Source organism: Struthio camelus, chromosome 9, assembly GCF_040807025.1.
Source record: "Struthio camelus isolate bStrCam1 chromosome 9, bStrCam1.hap1, whole genome shotgun sequence".
In the NCBI taxonomy this organism is placed as follows: Eukaryota; Metazoa; Chordata; class Aves; order Struthioniformes; family Struthionidae; genus Struthio; species Struthio camelus.
Genome location: NC_090950.1, coordinates 27,488,535 through 27,503,838, shown reverse-complemented (window position 1 = coordinate 27,503,838; position 15,304 = coordinate 27,488,535). Strand labels below are relative to the sequence as shown.

The following is a 15,304-nucleotide window of genomic DNA, read 5'->3' as shown; positions in this document are numbered from 1 at the left end:
GAAGATGTCAGTCTGAAACATGTAACTAGTGTTATTTCCTGTCCTTGAGAGCAGCCTTCATCTAATGTATCAAATACTACTGTAATAATTAAGTAATAAAAAGCCAATAGCAAAAGTCCTCTCCTAACCCAGTCACACCGCTGGGTACCAGGAAAATGTTTTAGCACCAACAAAAAGAAAACAAACAAAAAAACCCAAAACTTTTTAATAGTCAACAAAATACACACCAGCAACAGTGCAGTAAGAACAGTTTACATGAAGCCAGCCCTGCCAGCACTGTTACAACACCCCAATGAGCCAAGCCAAGCCATGCCAAAAACGCCATGCAGCAGGTATGCACCATAGCTGCCCTAGAAAAGCATGAGTTTCTAGTGAGAGTCCAGGTGGAGCTGGGGAATCACTGACCCTGCATGCGTGAATGTGAACATATGGGACACACCGCTGAGTCAAAACACACTTCATGGACCAAGCTCCTATGACTGTACGCTGACTGACGAACGAGCACGAAGTGACCATAGTGGGGACAGTACTTCATTTCCATGTGGAGCAAATGCATCTTTTTCTTGTTACACACCAATACTTTGCAACTAGTATTTCATAATTGGCTACTAACATCTTAGAGGAAGATGTTAAAAAGGGAAAGATGTGGAAGAACTACTCCTTTACTCCATACCTGAAATCAAAGTTATCTATATGATCTACCTATAGATAGACAGGCATTTTCAACACCTTTTATCATTGGTCCAGAGACCAGAACGGCTCAGTGTTCATAAGCACCTAACTCCTTTTTCAATCAAGTATGCTTTCGTTAACCGTAATAAGGGCCAAAAGAGGGGCCCAAACCTTCATCCAAACGTGGGTCTGGCAGTTGCCACTTTGCCGTTTCTTCTGTCTGTCTTCTGCACTAGATGTTTTAAAGTAAGCCTGATGCATAATGTTCCCAGTTCCAGTGATAAGCCCCTTCCTTTGCAGGAAGGGAGCTGTTGGAATAATTCAGGTACTAAACTCTGAATTAATTTCTCAGCTGTACCTACTGTCATTACTACAAATTTGTATTCTTTTACTTATGCTGAAGGTTTTGAAGCTTCCGCAGAAGGTGTTGCTCTAAGAATGTCTTCAGATGGCGTGATAAGGCTACTGAGAGTGCAACACAAACAGGAGATGGTTGATCCCGGAACCCAACCTAACTCTCACCAAAGCTAGAGTGCAAAGAACACTAACGGCTAAAGCCTAAAGGGGTCTGCACTTCTGCCTTCCTCCACTTACCCTCCCGAGGCTCAGCGAGCCCCTGTTTGGATTCAGTGTGGTGATGAAACATTTTCAGATGGGGTTTTAAACTCTGGATTATATTCGGTTGACTTCTATTGGTGTTACAATAACCTGCAGAAAGTCAAGATGCTCCATTTACAGCAAAAACATACATCTACTTCTACTATACTGGTTACTGATCCTATCTGAAAACAACCTGCACAACAGTAGTTCAAACTGACATCTCATTTGCTGACACTACAAGCAACCACCAGATTCAAGACCTAGGTTTTTTTTGACCAAACAGATAAAAGCAATGGCTTGCTACTTCAATATGTCCTGAACTGACTACGACCAACGCCCACTGTGCTCCTGCAAGGCTTCCTCTTGCCAGAGGAATAAATAATCATTGTGGAGCCTGTCTAGGCAGGGAATAATGGAAACTCGGAAGTCTCCATCTCAAGCAATTCACAGCTTCAGGAACGGAGGATTTCATAAATAGATTTCAAAGTAAAAAAATCCATGCTGCAATGAACCGCAAGCTGTCCCTTGTAATTTTAGCTTTGAAGTTGTTTTTAGTGTGTGGAATTAAAAGCTGCATTCAAATAATCAACTGCTGAATAGTCCTTCCACTCTAGGAAGCGGGTAAATCGGGAATATTTCCATTTAAGTGAACCGAATTAAACCTAGGTAACACTCATGCCTGACAGGGGGTAATCACATTCAGAAATTGTTCCACTTGTTACACTAAATACAAGTTGAAAAACTGAAGATTCAATTCTCCATTGCAGGAACAACAGTACAAATACTAGCTCTCACACGTACACCACATCACATCATCTGATGACTCATGACGATTGCTAACTAAATCTAAATCTACTTAAAACTTTTCTTGTATGTTTTGCAGTGACACAAATTTACATGTTAACTAAACATAGTTATTATCCTGATAGTTAAGGAATTCATCAACTTACTTTCTTTACAAGAACACACTACCCTAGAAATTACGTGAATGTGCATGTATACCCACCCGCCTCCACACACACTCCATATATGTCATTTATGTAAAGCTAAGTTGAAAAACATTACTTACTTGATTCACTGTCTATGCTGCTGACGCTATCAGCATGGTGCATGCCATGTTTCTGGAGATGCTTGTAAATAGTGAACCTTGAAAACTTTTTGGGTTTTCCTATCCCTTTCATTTTTGAAACGTCTGAGGCATCTTCATCATTTCTCTGGAGCAGATGGTTTTCTGGGGACATAGCGTGAGACTCCAGGGAGATATGTTCCGATGACTCAGCTGCAGACTTAAACACAGGACATTGCTGCAGATGAAGCATGGGCAAGCTCCCCTTTAACTATAGGTGATCATTCACATCAGTGCTCAGAAACACCAGGAGCCAAAGTTTGCTACATGACAAAGATGCAACTCGCACCAGTTTCAGTGGGAATTATTAATGCTTTTGAGAGAGAATCTGTACCTAGGATGCACTTAACAGAATCTCCCACTAATGCTAACAATATGTTCTCCAATAAATTATCCATAAATTTACTCTGGACTATTACTCCTCCCAAAATTCCCATATACTCAGGCCCCTTTAAAGTTTTTAGGGATATCCGGTTGTCTATAAGCCCAGGTTATCAAAACAGCTGGACAAATAAGGCACCTGCTTAGGGCCTGAGGATTCAGACATTTGGAGCACTCCACAGATGCCTACTGCACGCTCACAGCAAAGAATTTTATTAAGAACACAACCTCCAAATTGTGACTGCTACTCCAAGCTCTGGAGGAAACCTAGCCGCTTATCCCTTTGCCCTAGCAGAGGCTGACCTTTTCAGGATCTAGACTGAAAGAGCCATTCAGTATAGAGATACTTCCTTCTTCCCATTACTACTTCTCTTTAACCTCTCTAAACCCAATGCTAGGCGTAAAAGCTGCTACGGCTTATTCCTCCCCCCACACCATAAGCCTGCCACGTTTTCCTCTGCAGAGCACATACGTGAACACAGGCAGCCAACCGGAACAAGCTCACTTACTGCCAGATTGATTGTCGACACTGACTTTCCTGCCGCCACGCGTTTAACACTGCCAACATCAGTCAGGCGATGTTCGTCATCATCCCACCTGCCGTAGGCCAAGTCAATGCCACCAACAAATGCTACGGACTGGTCGATGATGACAAGCTTCTCATGGTGGGCCCAGAGGTACACGGAGGAGGACACGTGGTCCGGGTGTCTCATCACCTGGGGAGAGAACCACTGCTCAGCTCAGCTGTTGTGCAAACCTCCTCGATCAATTTAAACTTCCAGCCAGAAAGCTGCCGAGCTTTTGTTTGGCTGTTCAGGATGACAGGGATAACACAGGAGTTTTTAGAAGATGCATCCACAGAAATGGTCAGATTGCTATAGTTACTGAAGTAACGTGACTCCCCTCTAGTTCTGACACAGCAGCCGCTTCCCAGTGACGGGAATATTCCTGTGCAGCAACAGTTACAGATGTGACCTGGCCCAATAACAGCAGCATCATAATGGCATTCATAAAAAGATTACAGTCAAGGAATCTTGACTATAGATATACAGTCTACCATTTTGTTCTTTAGCGTTAAAGGAGAACCATTAGACCAACTTGCTGTAGGAAAAGCTAAAGATTTTCACCTGGCTACTCCCCAAGTCTGTTACATAGCTTCCACAAACACCTTGCAATCGTGCTGTGAAGATGACAGTGAATGAATACTTTCCTTCACAGTGACAACTGATCAAGTGACAATACATCTACTATTTCTTTTAGTAGTTTACTAATCAGCATAATGCTTAATATACATTAATATAATAAATAAATATATATGTTATATTATTTCTTTTAGTAGTTTACTAATCAGCATAATGCTTAATATACATTAATATAATAAATAAATATATATGTTATATCTCATTAAAATTCACGTGTCTCTAATTTCAAGAGATTGTATGATAAGCTACTGGTTTATGCCCCACACTTCTTTTTCTGTTTTGTGTCAGAGCAGCTGTGTAACGGCAGAGATAGCACAATGCTCTTCATTTATGATGGGAATGTAAACATCCAGGATTGACTCTCTTCATTTGTGTATGAACAGAAATACTGATATGAGGTAACATTTTCAAACCGTAATTTTCCATTTGATGCAACTCCATTAACTTGTCATATGAAATACGTTTCCTGTGAATCAGATGAACAGGTGGTTTGGCAAGTCTAAGCTAAATAAATTCATGTTCAATTTATAACCAAAAGAAATGAAGTGGCCATGCTCAAATGCTGGTAAGCACTGTATGGGTATACCTTCAAAGACTATTCCCACTGTATTAGTGACAAAACTGACTTCCAATTCAAATCATGAAATTCCTTGCTAAATATGGAGAGCAAATGAATGCTAGTGTCATAGGACTGTGCAGTGCACAATTACCTTAATGTTTGGATGAAGATGCATGAGCGTCCGCTTGCTATATTCACTGTTGATTCCTAGGGCAAGCTCCACTTCTTTATACAGCATAACAAAAATTCTCACTCCTTGTTGCTGTCAGATATTAGAAGAAATATATGGTATGCAGATATTTCAGTGGACATAGTCTATTTAAAAAGCAATGAAAAGCTAAGGGGGCAGTATGCAGGTTGTTCTTGTAGACAAAAATACAGACTGAGATTTCTGAGACTCATTCTTGATCACATTCTGCCAGATCCAGCAATTTGATCCTACAGCATGCAACAAGCCCTCGTCTCTCCTGAAAGCTCTTTAGCCTCCAAAAAAGGGCTCAGTACCCGGCCTCTTGGGTAAAGAGCTGAGGTAAGCAGAAGCCTAACAAAAGGTCATTCTTAGAGTTCCCAATTTTCAAACAGCCTTTGAGGTAGAATTTTGCAAATCTGATTCACTCCACATACGATCATGTTCCACATAGCCACTAAAGTTTAGTTTTCCACTGGTTTATGTTCTCCCAAGTTTTGCCTACGGTTAAAAGCATCTGCAGGACAACGTTACCAGTGGAGTCATACTGTCACCCTTCTCCCAAAGGAGATGCAACTGAGCCAGTGCCAGCAAATAAGTTGTTTGCCGTAAGAAGTTATCATAGATGAAGCAAGCTCCTGGAACAGAATGAGCAGTACTCACGTGATGGTGCTTTCTGTTACTGTAATGATAGCCACATGATAGTTTTTATGGACAAAGCTGTGTTAAAGCACTGGCCAGACTGTCAGCTGCTTCCCTGCTGAGGTTGGTAATACACTGGCCTAACTTTCCACTGCCCTAAGTCAGCTTCACATCTTGCAGTGGAGTATGCCAGCTTAAACTAAGGACCTAACCTTTCCACAGCATTGTAAATCTCTGTTCCCATAAAGCTGCTACTGAGAGCTTAGACAGTCTCCAAATTACAGATGATAGTCTGCTTTCTCTCCAGTGCACTAATCAGAAAAGGCCAAGGAAGCACCATACATACAGAGAGGTCAGCTGTTCTCCTACCTAGGTACCAGGACGGCCCTGCTGAACCGAAGAAACACCACAAACGAGAGAGCAGGCAAGTATTTCCATGGACTAACCTCAAAACATTCCTCAGTCTTTTACAAAATATTTATAGCCACAGGAAAATCTACGTCGACACAACAGACAAAGCCGAATTCTTCCAAGTGAGCATGCCCTATGGATACGATCCATTTGCCAGAAAATAAGACTATTTTCAAGTCAACAAACTCAGACACAAAAAAAAAAAAATTATTTTTTCCCCCCTAGAAGTGTGGAGGGGGTGAGGACTGTCAAGACGACCAATTTGGAAGGGAGGGAGACAAAGTTTATTTTAGCACTGCTGCCTAGATTCCTGCCTTTTTATCACATCAATATTCAACAGCTGCCACCTGGCTGCACTTCTCTTAATGAGTCGCTGCTCATGTCAGGCAAACTACTAGTCCTAACACCAGTACTTTCACTGGTTTGATTAGCAACTGAAATACGGTCCAGTTTCATAAAAAACCCAAACTCAACATCTTTTCTGTCTGGCTCATTCAGGTCCTTGAAACATGCTTTCTTTAGTCTGGATCCAGACCGGTTATTTGAAAGCAGAGTATAACCAACGACAAAATAAACTGTTTTCTGAGAAGATGGAAATGTAAAAACAAAACCACCCACCCACTCAGCAGGGTCACTGATGCTGTTCCTTGAAACTCAGAACTAACAGATGTTGTGGCACGCACATATCTTAGATCATTGCACAAAAAAGGAGAGTCCACAACAGCACAGAGCTTCCCAAGGGAATTCTTACACGGACTACTAGGAAAGGCACCAGGTCAACAGCAGATCAGAACTTGTGAGTTCAGGAAGAATGGCAGAGAAGTAGAAATCAAAATAGAAGGCAAAAAGCCTTATCAAGAATCCCAGTTTCTGTAAGCATTTGCTTACTGTACACAAGCATTTATTAACCCAGGCAACATGGGAGTCCAAGTCTGAGTCACATTCATCACTACGTTGTTTACAAGTTCCATACCAGATTCCAGCTCAGAGGAAGGCGATGCCATTTGAGTTTATCCACCGAATTTCTACCTTTTCAAAAAGCCGTTCATCCTCATCAAGCCACATGCTCTGCTAGAAGCCCCTTCCCTCATGTCCCTTTTCTACAGCAACACACCAGGACCCTCATGACCAGAGCCACTGTCTAAGATGGGACCGGCCATGAGGACGGGACTAGTCTTCCTCCTCAGAGTGGCCATGCAAAGGCTGTGAGAATATAAAAAGGGGTAGGTGGGAACAAAGAAACCCAAGAGAGACACAGGAAATAAGAGCCATCTACCAAAAAAATAAAGCCTCTTCGAATCACATAAGTCATGCTTGGAAATGGAAAAAAGCATTTTGGACCTAGGCCTTTTTTATGCTCCACTAAAATTCAAAATTAAAATTATCAATGATATCAGCCGTAAAAGAACTATGGTAAGAAGAGTATTGGGCAGCCAGGTCTGGGCAGGATGAGTGCAGGACAGGGACTCATCCTGTCTCTTCTTGTAGAAGAGACAGCAAGACTGGGAGAGACTAGGATGAAGTTTAATGTAAACAGGCACTTCATTAGAGTAAGTAATGATGGTTGAACAGTAAGAGTTTCAGCACTTCAGTGTTCAGTTGTAGCATGGACCTACACAATATATCATTAGGTACGGAATACGAGAAGGCTCTAGTAAGTTAGCATTAACTTCTGGGTGATCCAGTGACTTCTTGCTAATGATACCTTGATTTTCTTGGAAGACTGATCATATCTTTCACAGCTTCAGCTCTGAAAGCAGAAGCACAGATATGCGGCAATGACATAACAGTATGTGCATAACACAGTGTACAAACTGTTTACCAAGAACAACCATGAGTGCTTAGTCCCTTAAGTACCTCTAATTTCCATATGCCACAGTGAAAGAGGCAGGCAGCAACAGCTCTTGGACCACACCAGGAGCTGGAGCAGTCGCAACGCAAGGCTGAAAAAACCTGAGCCCAAGGAATGGAAGAAGCAATCAGAGGTCTAGCACTCTGCCTCTGAACTCTTCCAAATCCAAACAGGGGGAAGCAAGTCAAAACACGTGGCTTCAAAGGTCAGTGGCAGGCAATGAGGCTTGCTCTGTGATATCTCCAACTCTCATTCCTATGAAAATAAACACTGCAAACACTCCAGTCCATACATGACCCTGTAACTGGGCGGATGCACGGGAATTTACTGCAGAGCAAAGGTTGAAGTTGGAGCTCACTTACTGCCTTCCGCTTGAGGATACAGTCCAGTCTCCAGTGATTTCCTTCTACAACAGGTCGTTTCATGAAGATTTCTGGGCTCAACCTAAGAAAATAAAGGGGTGGAAAAAACACAGTACACGTAGTCTGCAAACAAAGCACCAGCCTAAATAATCAACACAGCAAGCAGAGAAAAGGAATTTATGTCAGTGGATGTGAAGTCTCATGTCCTAAAATGATACAACCTCCTCCAATGTCATGCTCTTTGTTTTTAATAATAAAGCATTACAGAGGACAGGTCCAGTACTTTCATTTTAGTATCCAGCAACCCATAAGACCAAATTTAACAGTCACGTAGAAACAAGGAAACTTGGACTCTCTATTTGAGAGATGCAAAGAAAGAAAATTCCAAAACAGATTTGAAACAAGTAGGTAGATACAAAAAAAAAACCAAAACAACATTGGGATTTCAGTTCTCCTGATACTTAAGCTAAACGAACAACACAGATTTGGGCTGAATTTTCCTCCCTGCTCTCACAACAGGACGTTTTATTGATTCACAGCTTTAAGGATTACAAGGAATAATTAGGAAATCTTGAGCAACTCCTGCAGAGCAAGGTCACAGAATTTCATTTCTTTACTTTTGCACAGAGCACAGGAACCTGTGCTTGATTAAAGCATATTGCCACATCCTAAAAACACGCCTCCAACAGCAGCATTTTTATCTTAAGCTCCAAATTTCAGATAAGTTTTACAATTCCAAGGCATGTTAAGAACTGACTGTTGTCTGAATAAAACGCTGAGGTAAGTAAGAGGCAACGCACCTGAAGTGTGATGCTCTTGCGTTACTACCTCATGTTGCACATACGCCTCCAGGAGCACTGGGTTCATTTGTGGTCATCGTAAGAAACACCTCCCTCAGTGAGGACTAACATCCCATTTTGTTTTCTCAAACTAATTCCCACCTAAGACCATGAATTAAACCTGCCAGTGCTTCCAGGAAGTAGAACGAGTCCCAAGAGGTTTGTTTCACAGATGGAGAAAGGAAGTGCAGAGATTTGCTCAAGGTTAAAGAGGAAGTCCAAGACCTAGCTCTAGAGTCTACCCTGTCGCTCTGTCTCCAAGCTCCAGCCTGGCCTCAGGTTACCTTCACAAAGGCAGGATACAGGCAGCAACGACAAGCATCCAGCCAAGTAACTGTATCCTAAGGACCATAAGAGCACATTTTTTCCGCCTCTAACAGGAACTACCTTAGTAATGCATAAACGTATTAATTTATTAGTTAAGAGGAGGGCAGAGGAAAGCTCTTAAGCAGCCACATAGCTTAGAAAAGGGAGTACAAAACTCCCTCTCCATTGTCTGGCCTGTTTAAGAGTAGAGCAAAATTACATCCACCCCCAAGTGCTCCTCTCGGTGGCACGAGGCTCCCCAAGACAGCGAGGAGGAGCAGAAAGGATAACACGGGAAGTGCACTGCACCAGTAAAGAGATATTTGAGTGTCCATGTTCCCCTACACACTGAAAGACATTCTTGTCCCTTGGGCTTACAATGGTTTACGCTCCTGATGAAGCAATGCAAGCCATAACATTTTCAATTCAGGTGGTGCCTTCATGCAATTTTCAGCCCTTTCCTTGGAAGTGGACAACCAAGCTGTTGATTTCAAGCATGCGCTTTTGCTGCCAAGCCTCCTGAAAAGGCCTTTGAATACAACACAACGAGATGCTTGGGTGTGCTGCCAAACCATCTGGCCGCACAGCTAGTTTCCATACTGTAAGACCTTTGAACACTGCAGCATTGTTGGGAATGTCCTAAGACAGCTGGTCAAAATCCAAACAAGTAAGTACGAACCACCAATCTGTGATGAAAATTTCTTCTTTAGCTGCTTCCATGGCATTTGCAACATCTTCAAAGTACCACTTAGCATTTACATACCTGTAAAAGCAAACAAAGTGCAGAGGCTTATTTTCCCTTACCCTTAATCAAACAGAAAGTTCACAGTTGCAGACCGACAGGGTTCTATGTTAACGTTGTTTACATTCTCTTCTCAAAAGCAAAAACAAACCTCATTTCATGAATCAGGACAACATACATGGAGCCGCATACATACATGGTCATACTGCCGTTGGTACCCTAATGGAATAGGGTTATAACAATAAGGGATTGTTATGTGCCACTTGGAACTCCTGCCAGCCACACACAATACTCCACGGGCCTTTGCTTAACGTGTGAGCTAGTTTTGGCTCTCAGAAAAGGATGGTGTGGTATTGTTAGCTTTATGGAAACTTTCTGAGCAGTGGAAGGCTGCAGGACAGAAGCTGCAACGACAGCATCAGTATTGCTAGTGTTTAACTCTAATCAGAATCAATTTTTTTGAGGTGCTCCTGGGAACGGCATTGTGCAATCGGGTTACACTATAGAAGGGAGGGTTGCTTGCACAAAGCCAAGTTACCTTTAGACTACGCCCAAATTTGCATTTGCTGATTCTTTTCCATTGCAAAGCCAATCTGCAAGGCCTGAATCTGATGTTGCTGTTCAACCAGATGAGTGACATTTGCATCTGAACACATCTGTGGTGCCTGGAAGGGCAGTACTAAGTTACAGAATGAGAATCAGCCTTGCAAATGTGTGCTGGACATATTTTGAATTTTAAGACAGGAACGATGTTACTAGGCCATTGGTCACAGACGAGCAAAGGCAGGAGAGACTGCAGCACAGCTCCTCTATGAGGAAGCTACAGAGAAGGAAGCAGCGAAAGAGGCAGACGTTTTCAATAGCCCCACATAACCACGGGTTTATAACCCAGAGCCCAAAGACCTAAACCTTTAGGTCTTTGGGAAATACCTTTAGGAAATAATCATAATCCATAATCACAATCCATAATCAGAAACTATGAGAAAACTGAAGCCAGGAATATCTTAATGAAAGAGCAGTTCTGTCTTTAATTCATAAGCATCCTGCCCATTGCATGTGCATCGAGATACAATTTTTACCCTTAAAATAATAAACATCAGATGTGTTTAAATTCATACCATATTCAACCTTTCAAAATTCTATTAGCTGTGATGCAAAGTCATCATAGGATCAAAACAGTCCTCTCAAGTATTGCTATTATGTTGCCAGTCAAGAAAGCTACAGTTTTTTCAGCTTTTCTCAGTATCATCACTACCTATAATTACTGAATGAAAACAGACTTATCCATCAGACTTCAGGGCTAAATTAGGAAGGCCTGTGCCTTTCCTGCTGCACATAGCAGCACCTTTTTCCACCAAAAGCAGTGTGACATGGGTGACAGTCTCGCTCCAGTACTCCTCATCTTACCACTTTGTCAATGTGTTTTCTTGCACCGCTGCGTAAGATCCAAATCTGTGCTCTGTTAGGAAGTCCTTGCCATTTTTCCGAATGAACTCGTCTATTCCTTGCCTCCACCACTGGGCATGCCTGTAGCTGTTACACTTCAAAATCAGTGACCTGTAAAATAAATGATGTATTGGGAAAGAGTGCGGAGGCCATATACATTTAATTGGCTTACTTCTCGCTGTCTACCCATGTTGATAAATGCGCCTATATCAGTCATGTTTTATTTAAGTAAAAGATAAGGAGTAGCAAGAGACCAGGCTTTGTTGTTTTGTTTCCAAAAGAATGTATCAGCACCTAGCCAGTCTGTGTGACTGCTATACAATATTGCAGACTGCCAAGCATAAAACATACCCCAGATTTAAACGAATAGAACCAGTGTGAGTGCGAGGAGAATAGGACACAGCTAATGCTATATTTTAAAAAGTTTATACATTCTTTTACCTTGAAAACGTTATGTATGTCTTTATCCCAAGCAGCGCATCTTTTGTGTAATGCTCCAGTTGTGACTTAGAGCAATATGTTCCTGTTTGCAGCATAAAAGAACAAAGGGGCTTGAAAATTACTGCAACTAATCGCCGCAAAAAACGAACTGTGCAACTGAACGGGCACCATGCCTCCCACTCCTGAGGAATACTATCCAGATGAACCAGCAGTGGCTGAGATGCCAAACGTCACTTCAAGACACCTGAAAAGAACAACGGTCCAAGCAAAATCCCTGCAAGTGTAGTGCTCCAGTGGCTGCACACCGGCACAAGGGTTGGACGGGTGCTGAACCCCGCTGGGAAACTCGACTGAACTTTGCTCACTTGCTCAGACAGGCGTACCTTGGTCACACCTCCTGGCTATAAGCAATCCTTTTTTTTTTTTTTTTTAAAAAGAAATTAAAAAAGGGGTAGAATAAAAAAAAAAAGAGTCTAAAAGTCTGTATTTCTTACCTACAGAGATTGTCAATCTGCAGTCCATATTTAGTTTCTGTTTCTTTCTGGCCTATCTTAATGTTGAATTCTTTATCCACCAGCAAGACAAAGGCGATGGCCCCAGTATCTGGCTTCATGTACAGCAGGAAAGAGTCTTTCACTACCAGCCACCTGTAAGGGGAAAGGAATGCACAACTGTTTTCTTCATGCCATTCTTCAAAATGTAAGTGAAGGAAGACCTGCAAACCATTTACCACTAGGATCTGTGCTAGGGAAAGGAAAGTGTTTAACTACAATGTAAGGTGACTATGTTTGGAGTACAGTATAAAAGACCAACAATTACACCTAATTATTACCTCGAAAAGAAGTAAAGAAACAGCTTCACTGATGTAAATGATGAATTTACTGCAGCATAGAAATAAGGGACATCTGATTATCCAAGAGAAACAGAAATGCACACTTGCCCATTTTGCACATTTGAGTAATGATAAGTTTGAATTCAATAAAAGATCTCTGAAGGGACTTGCATGACTATTTCTTATGAAAGCCTTTGCAAATAAGGGCTCTAGAGTCCCATGAAATAAATGCGAATCATCCCATTCATAGGCTAACTCACCAGCCAAGTGGCTGCATAATGAACAAGGTTAAACAACGATTCCTTTATCCCAAATTATTATTTAGGTTATATGCTACACCTAGAGGCAACATGGGAATTACCTGACATCTCTAATGTTAGTTTTGAAACTAGGATCACTTACTCCAACAAGACTATACGAACAAGTTATTTTGGAAAGCTGTTACTGCCAAGCAACAGGCATCCTGCTAGAAACACATGATGAGAGATGACCAGCGGGTTTTACGTAAATATCACAGCCTCAAGGCAACTCTGGGAGCAATTCATTTTTAGTGTGAATGGTCTTTGTAATTTTTTCTCTCTTGAGTAGCTGAGGTAAAACCTGCTCCCACTGTCCCACGCTGCTCTCAACCCTGTGACCTTAGCCTAGTTCTTGTGCATACTCAGCAAGATGCAAAGCAAGAGAAAAGACTATAAAAACATATTCATTCTTGTTATCTTTCATACTGATCCAGCTTCTCATTTATTTCCAGATCCTAGTTATTTTTCTTTCCTTCCAAGGGCCCCTTCTGAGTTATGCCAGCTTCATCGCTCATTTGGTGCCAAAACGCTCAGCCCTCCCCGACCCGCCTAGGATTTCAACCCCAAACATCCCCATTTCCAAACACTCACTCTTCTGTCTCTCCCAAACCCAAGCTCAAGCTCTCTGTGCTTGAGCAGACCTCCCTGTGCACATTCACAGCACCACCTCACCGTCCTCCTCGAAATCTCTTTTTAGCAGCTCTCCTCTGCCCCGCTGCCAAGGTCAGAGTCAGCCTGGCCGGCTGCTGCCACGCTGCCCAGCGCGGCAACTAACGCTGTCACCCTGTTTCGCTCTTCTCCGTAACCCCGCCAGCTCTCCGTGGCAAACGGCTGCTCGACGCTCCGAGTTTGCACCACTGCATAGCGGGGCTCAGCTCCATGAAGGAGCCTCTGAACACTGCAGCAACAAGTACATTAGATCCATGGCCTAAAACTAGCTAGCTAGCCGTGAAAATAATTATGCACCACAGCCCAACACCAAGTACAGCTCTCCCCTGCAAATTTTAGGGCTCCCCACGAAAATAAGCATCCGGTCATGGGATTTTGGAGGTTCACATTTTTATTGACGTGAGGGACAGTTGACAGATCTACCTTTCCATGAAAAAGACTGCTCTTTTCACACGAGCAAGCGTTTGATCAGTTAGCTCATAACGAGGAGCAATTCACAACCTTCACCACCACCGCAGGTCCAGCCACACGGCCCTGCAACACATACAGCGCACTTGTTCACTTGACTTTCAATATCATTTCAGCTACATATCTGACATACTGTAATAAGTGAAATGAATTTGGGGTAGAGAAAATCCAACACTTTTGGCAAAGCTGTTCTGGGAGAACAGCAGCCTCACTGTCACAGCAGTGCTCTGCGCTCAGGGCAGGAGCTCTGCATCGAGCTCTTGCTCCCTGCTAAATCAGGGCTCTGTGACGCATTCAAGGCCAGTCTGGTGCTTGATAACGACACCAAGAAAATCTACGGATCACAAAGCATTTAGCACAGACCTTTGAATGACTTGGCACTGCAGAGTTTGAGGCATGCACTGTGCTGGCAAAGATTACCGAGCGCAGAAAAATCTGGGCCAGGGCAGTTTTTGTTCCAAAGAGACAAAAGAGAGACTGATATGAGAAGAGGGGAGGCTGAGGATGGGAAACGCAGACTGGAGATGAAGCATGTGCAAAGCAAAGAGTTTGCACATTAGGTCTTACAGTGCTCCCACCGCATTTTGAAAAGTGATTCCCAAACAGACAACTTTCTGATTTAGCAAGTTGCACATAGATAGCATCACGTTTGGCACTAAATTACATGGGTAAGCCTTTACTGTTGAGCCAGGGCAGGTACAAGATGGTGAACTGCTGTTCTTCCTGTGCAGCAACAGTGTATTAAAAACGGATCGCACTAGAGCCCACGGAGTTCTCAGGCAGAGCCTCTATCAGAGGGGCTGGGCTGTCATGGGATTTTCAGACTGCTGAATTTACAGGTCTAGCATTTAAGGGAAACAACAACCAAAACTACACTTGCACACTAATCAGAAAATTATTTTAGAATGTAACCACTGTGCCCCCTAATATATTTTCCCCTATAAAAACACTACTCGATGTTTTTGGATTTTTCTCTCTTACCCAGAAAAATTGAGCGGCTGTATAGTTTGAGAATGTGTGAAGTTATTTGTAAAAATTATAAAATTAATTTTTTTTCCTGAAGTCCTTCAGAATTTCAAGAATCTTCTCTTGGTGGTATTACTGTCATTTGTTTACTTATTGATGCGTATGATCTATTGGTCCCTGCAGACTGTGGCTGGGGATTCAGTGCCCTCTTGTGTTACTCACTCTACCCACATAGCTAAGAGAGAATCTCACTCCAAAGACTTCTCTCATCCTATTTTTATGCTCTAGGAGAAACAAAATCC

The 15,304-nt window shown here is 42.4% G+C and overlaps 1 protein-coding gene across 6 annotated transcripts in view; it reads right to left on the bottom strand.

Moving 5' to 3' along the window:
* The window catches only part of PLD1 (phospholipase D1), an 87,840-nt gene that overhangs the window by 29,024 nt on the left and 43,512 nt on the right, over nucleotides 1-15,304 (bottom strand). For 5 of the 6 annotated variants that reach the window (XM_068953785.1, XM_068953784.1, XM_068953783.1 and 2 more), the window contains 8 exons: nucleotides 12,263-12,415; nucleotides 11,289-11,438; nucleotides 9,819-9,902; nucleotides 7,995-8,076; nucleotides 4,692-4,802; nucleotides 3,289-3,495; nucleotides 2,342-2,558; nucleotides 1,267-1,380 (listed from right to left, as the gene is read on the bottom strand). In XM_068953785.1, coding sequence (XP_068809886.1) covers nucleotides 1,267-1,380; nucleotides 2,342-2,558; nucleotides 3,289-3,495; nucleotides 4,692-4,802; nucleotides 7,995-8,076; nucleotides 9,819-9,902; nucleotides 11,289-11,438; nucleotides 12,263-12,415 — 1,118 coding nt within the window. The remainder of the gene's footprint in view (nucleotides 1-1,266; nucleotides 1,381-2,341; nucleotides 2,559-3,288; nucleotides 3,496-4,691; nucleotides 4,803-7,994; nucleotides 8,077-9,818; nucleotides 9,903-11,288; nucleotides 11,439-12,262; nucleotides 12,416-15,304) is intronic. The other variant, XM_068953787.1, reaches the window with a different exon arrangement.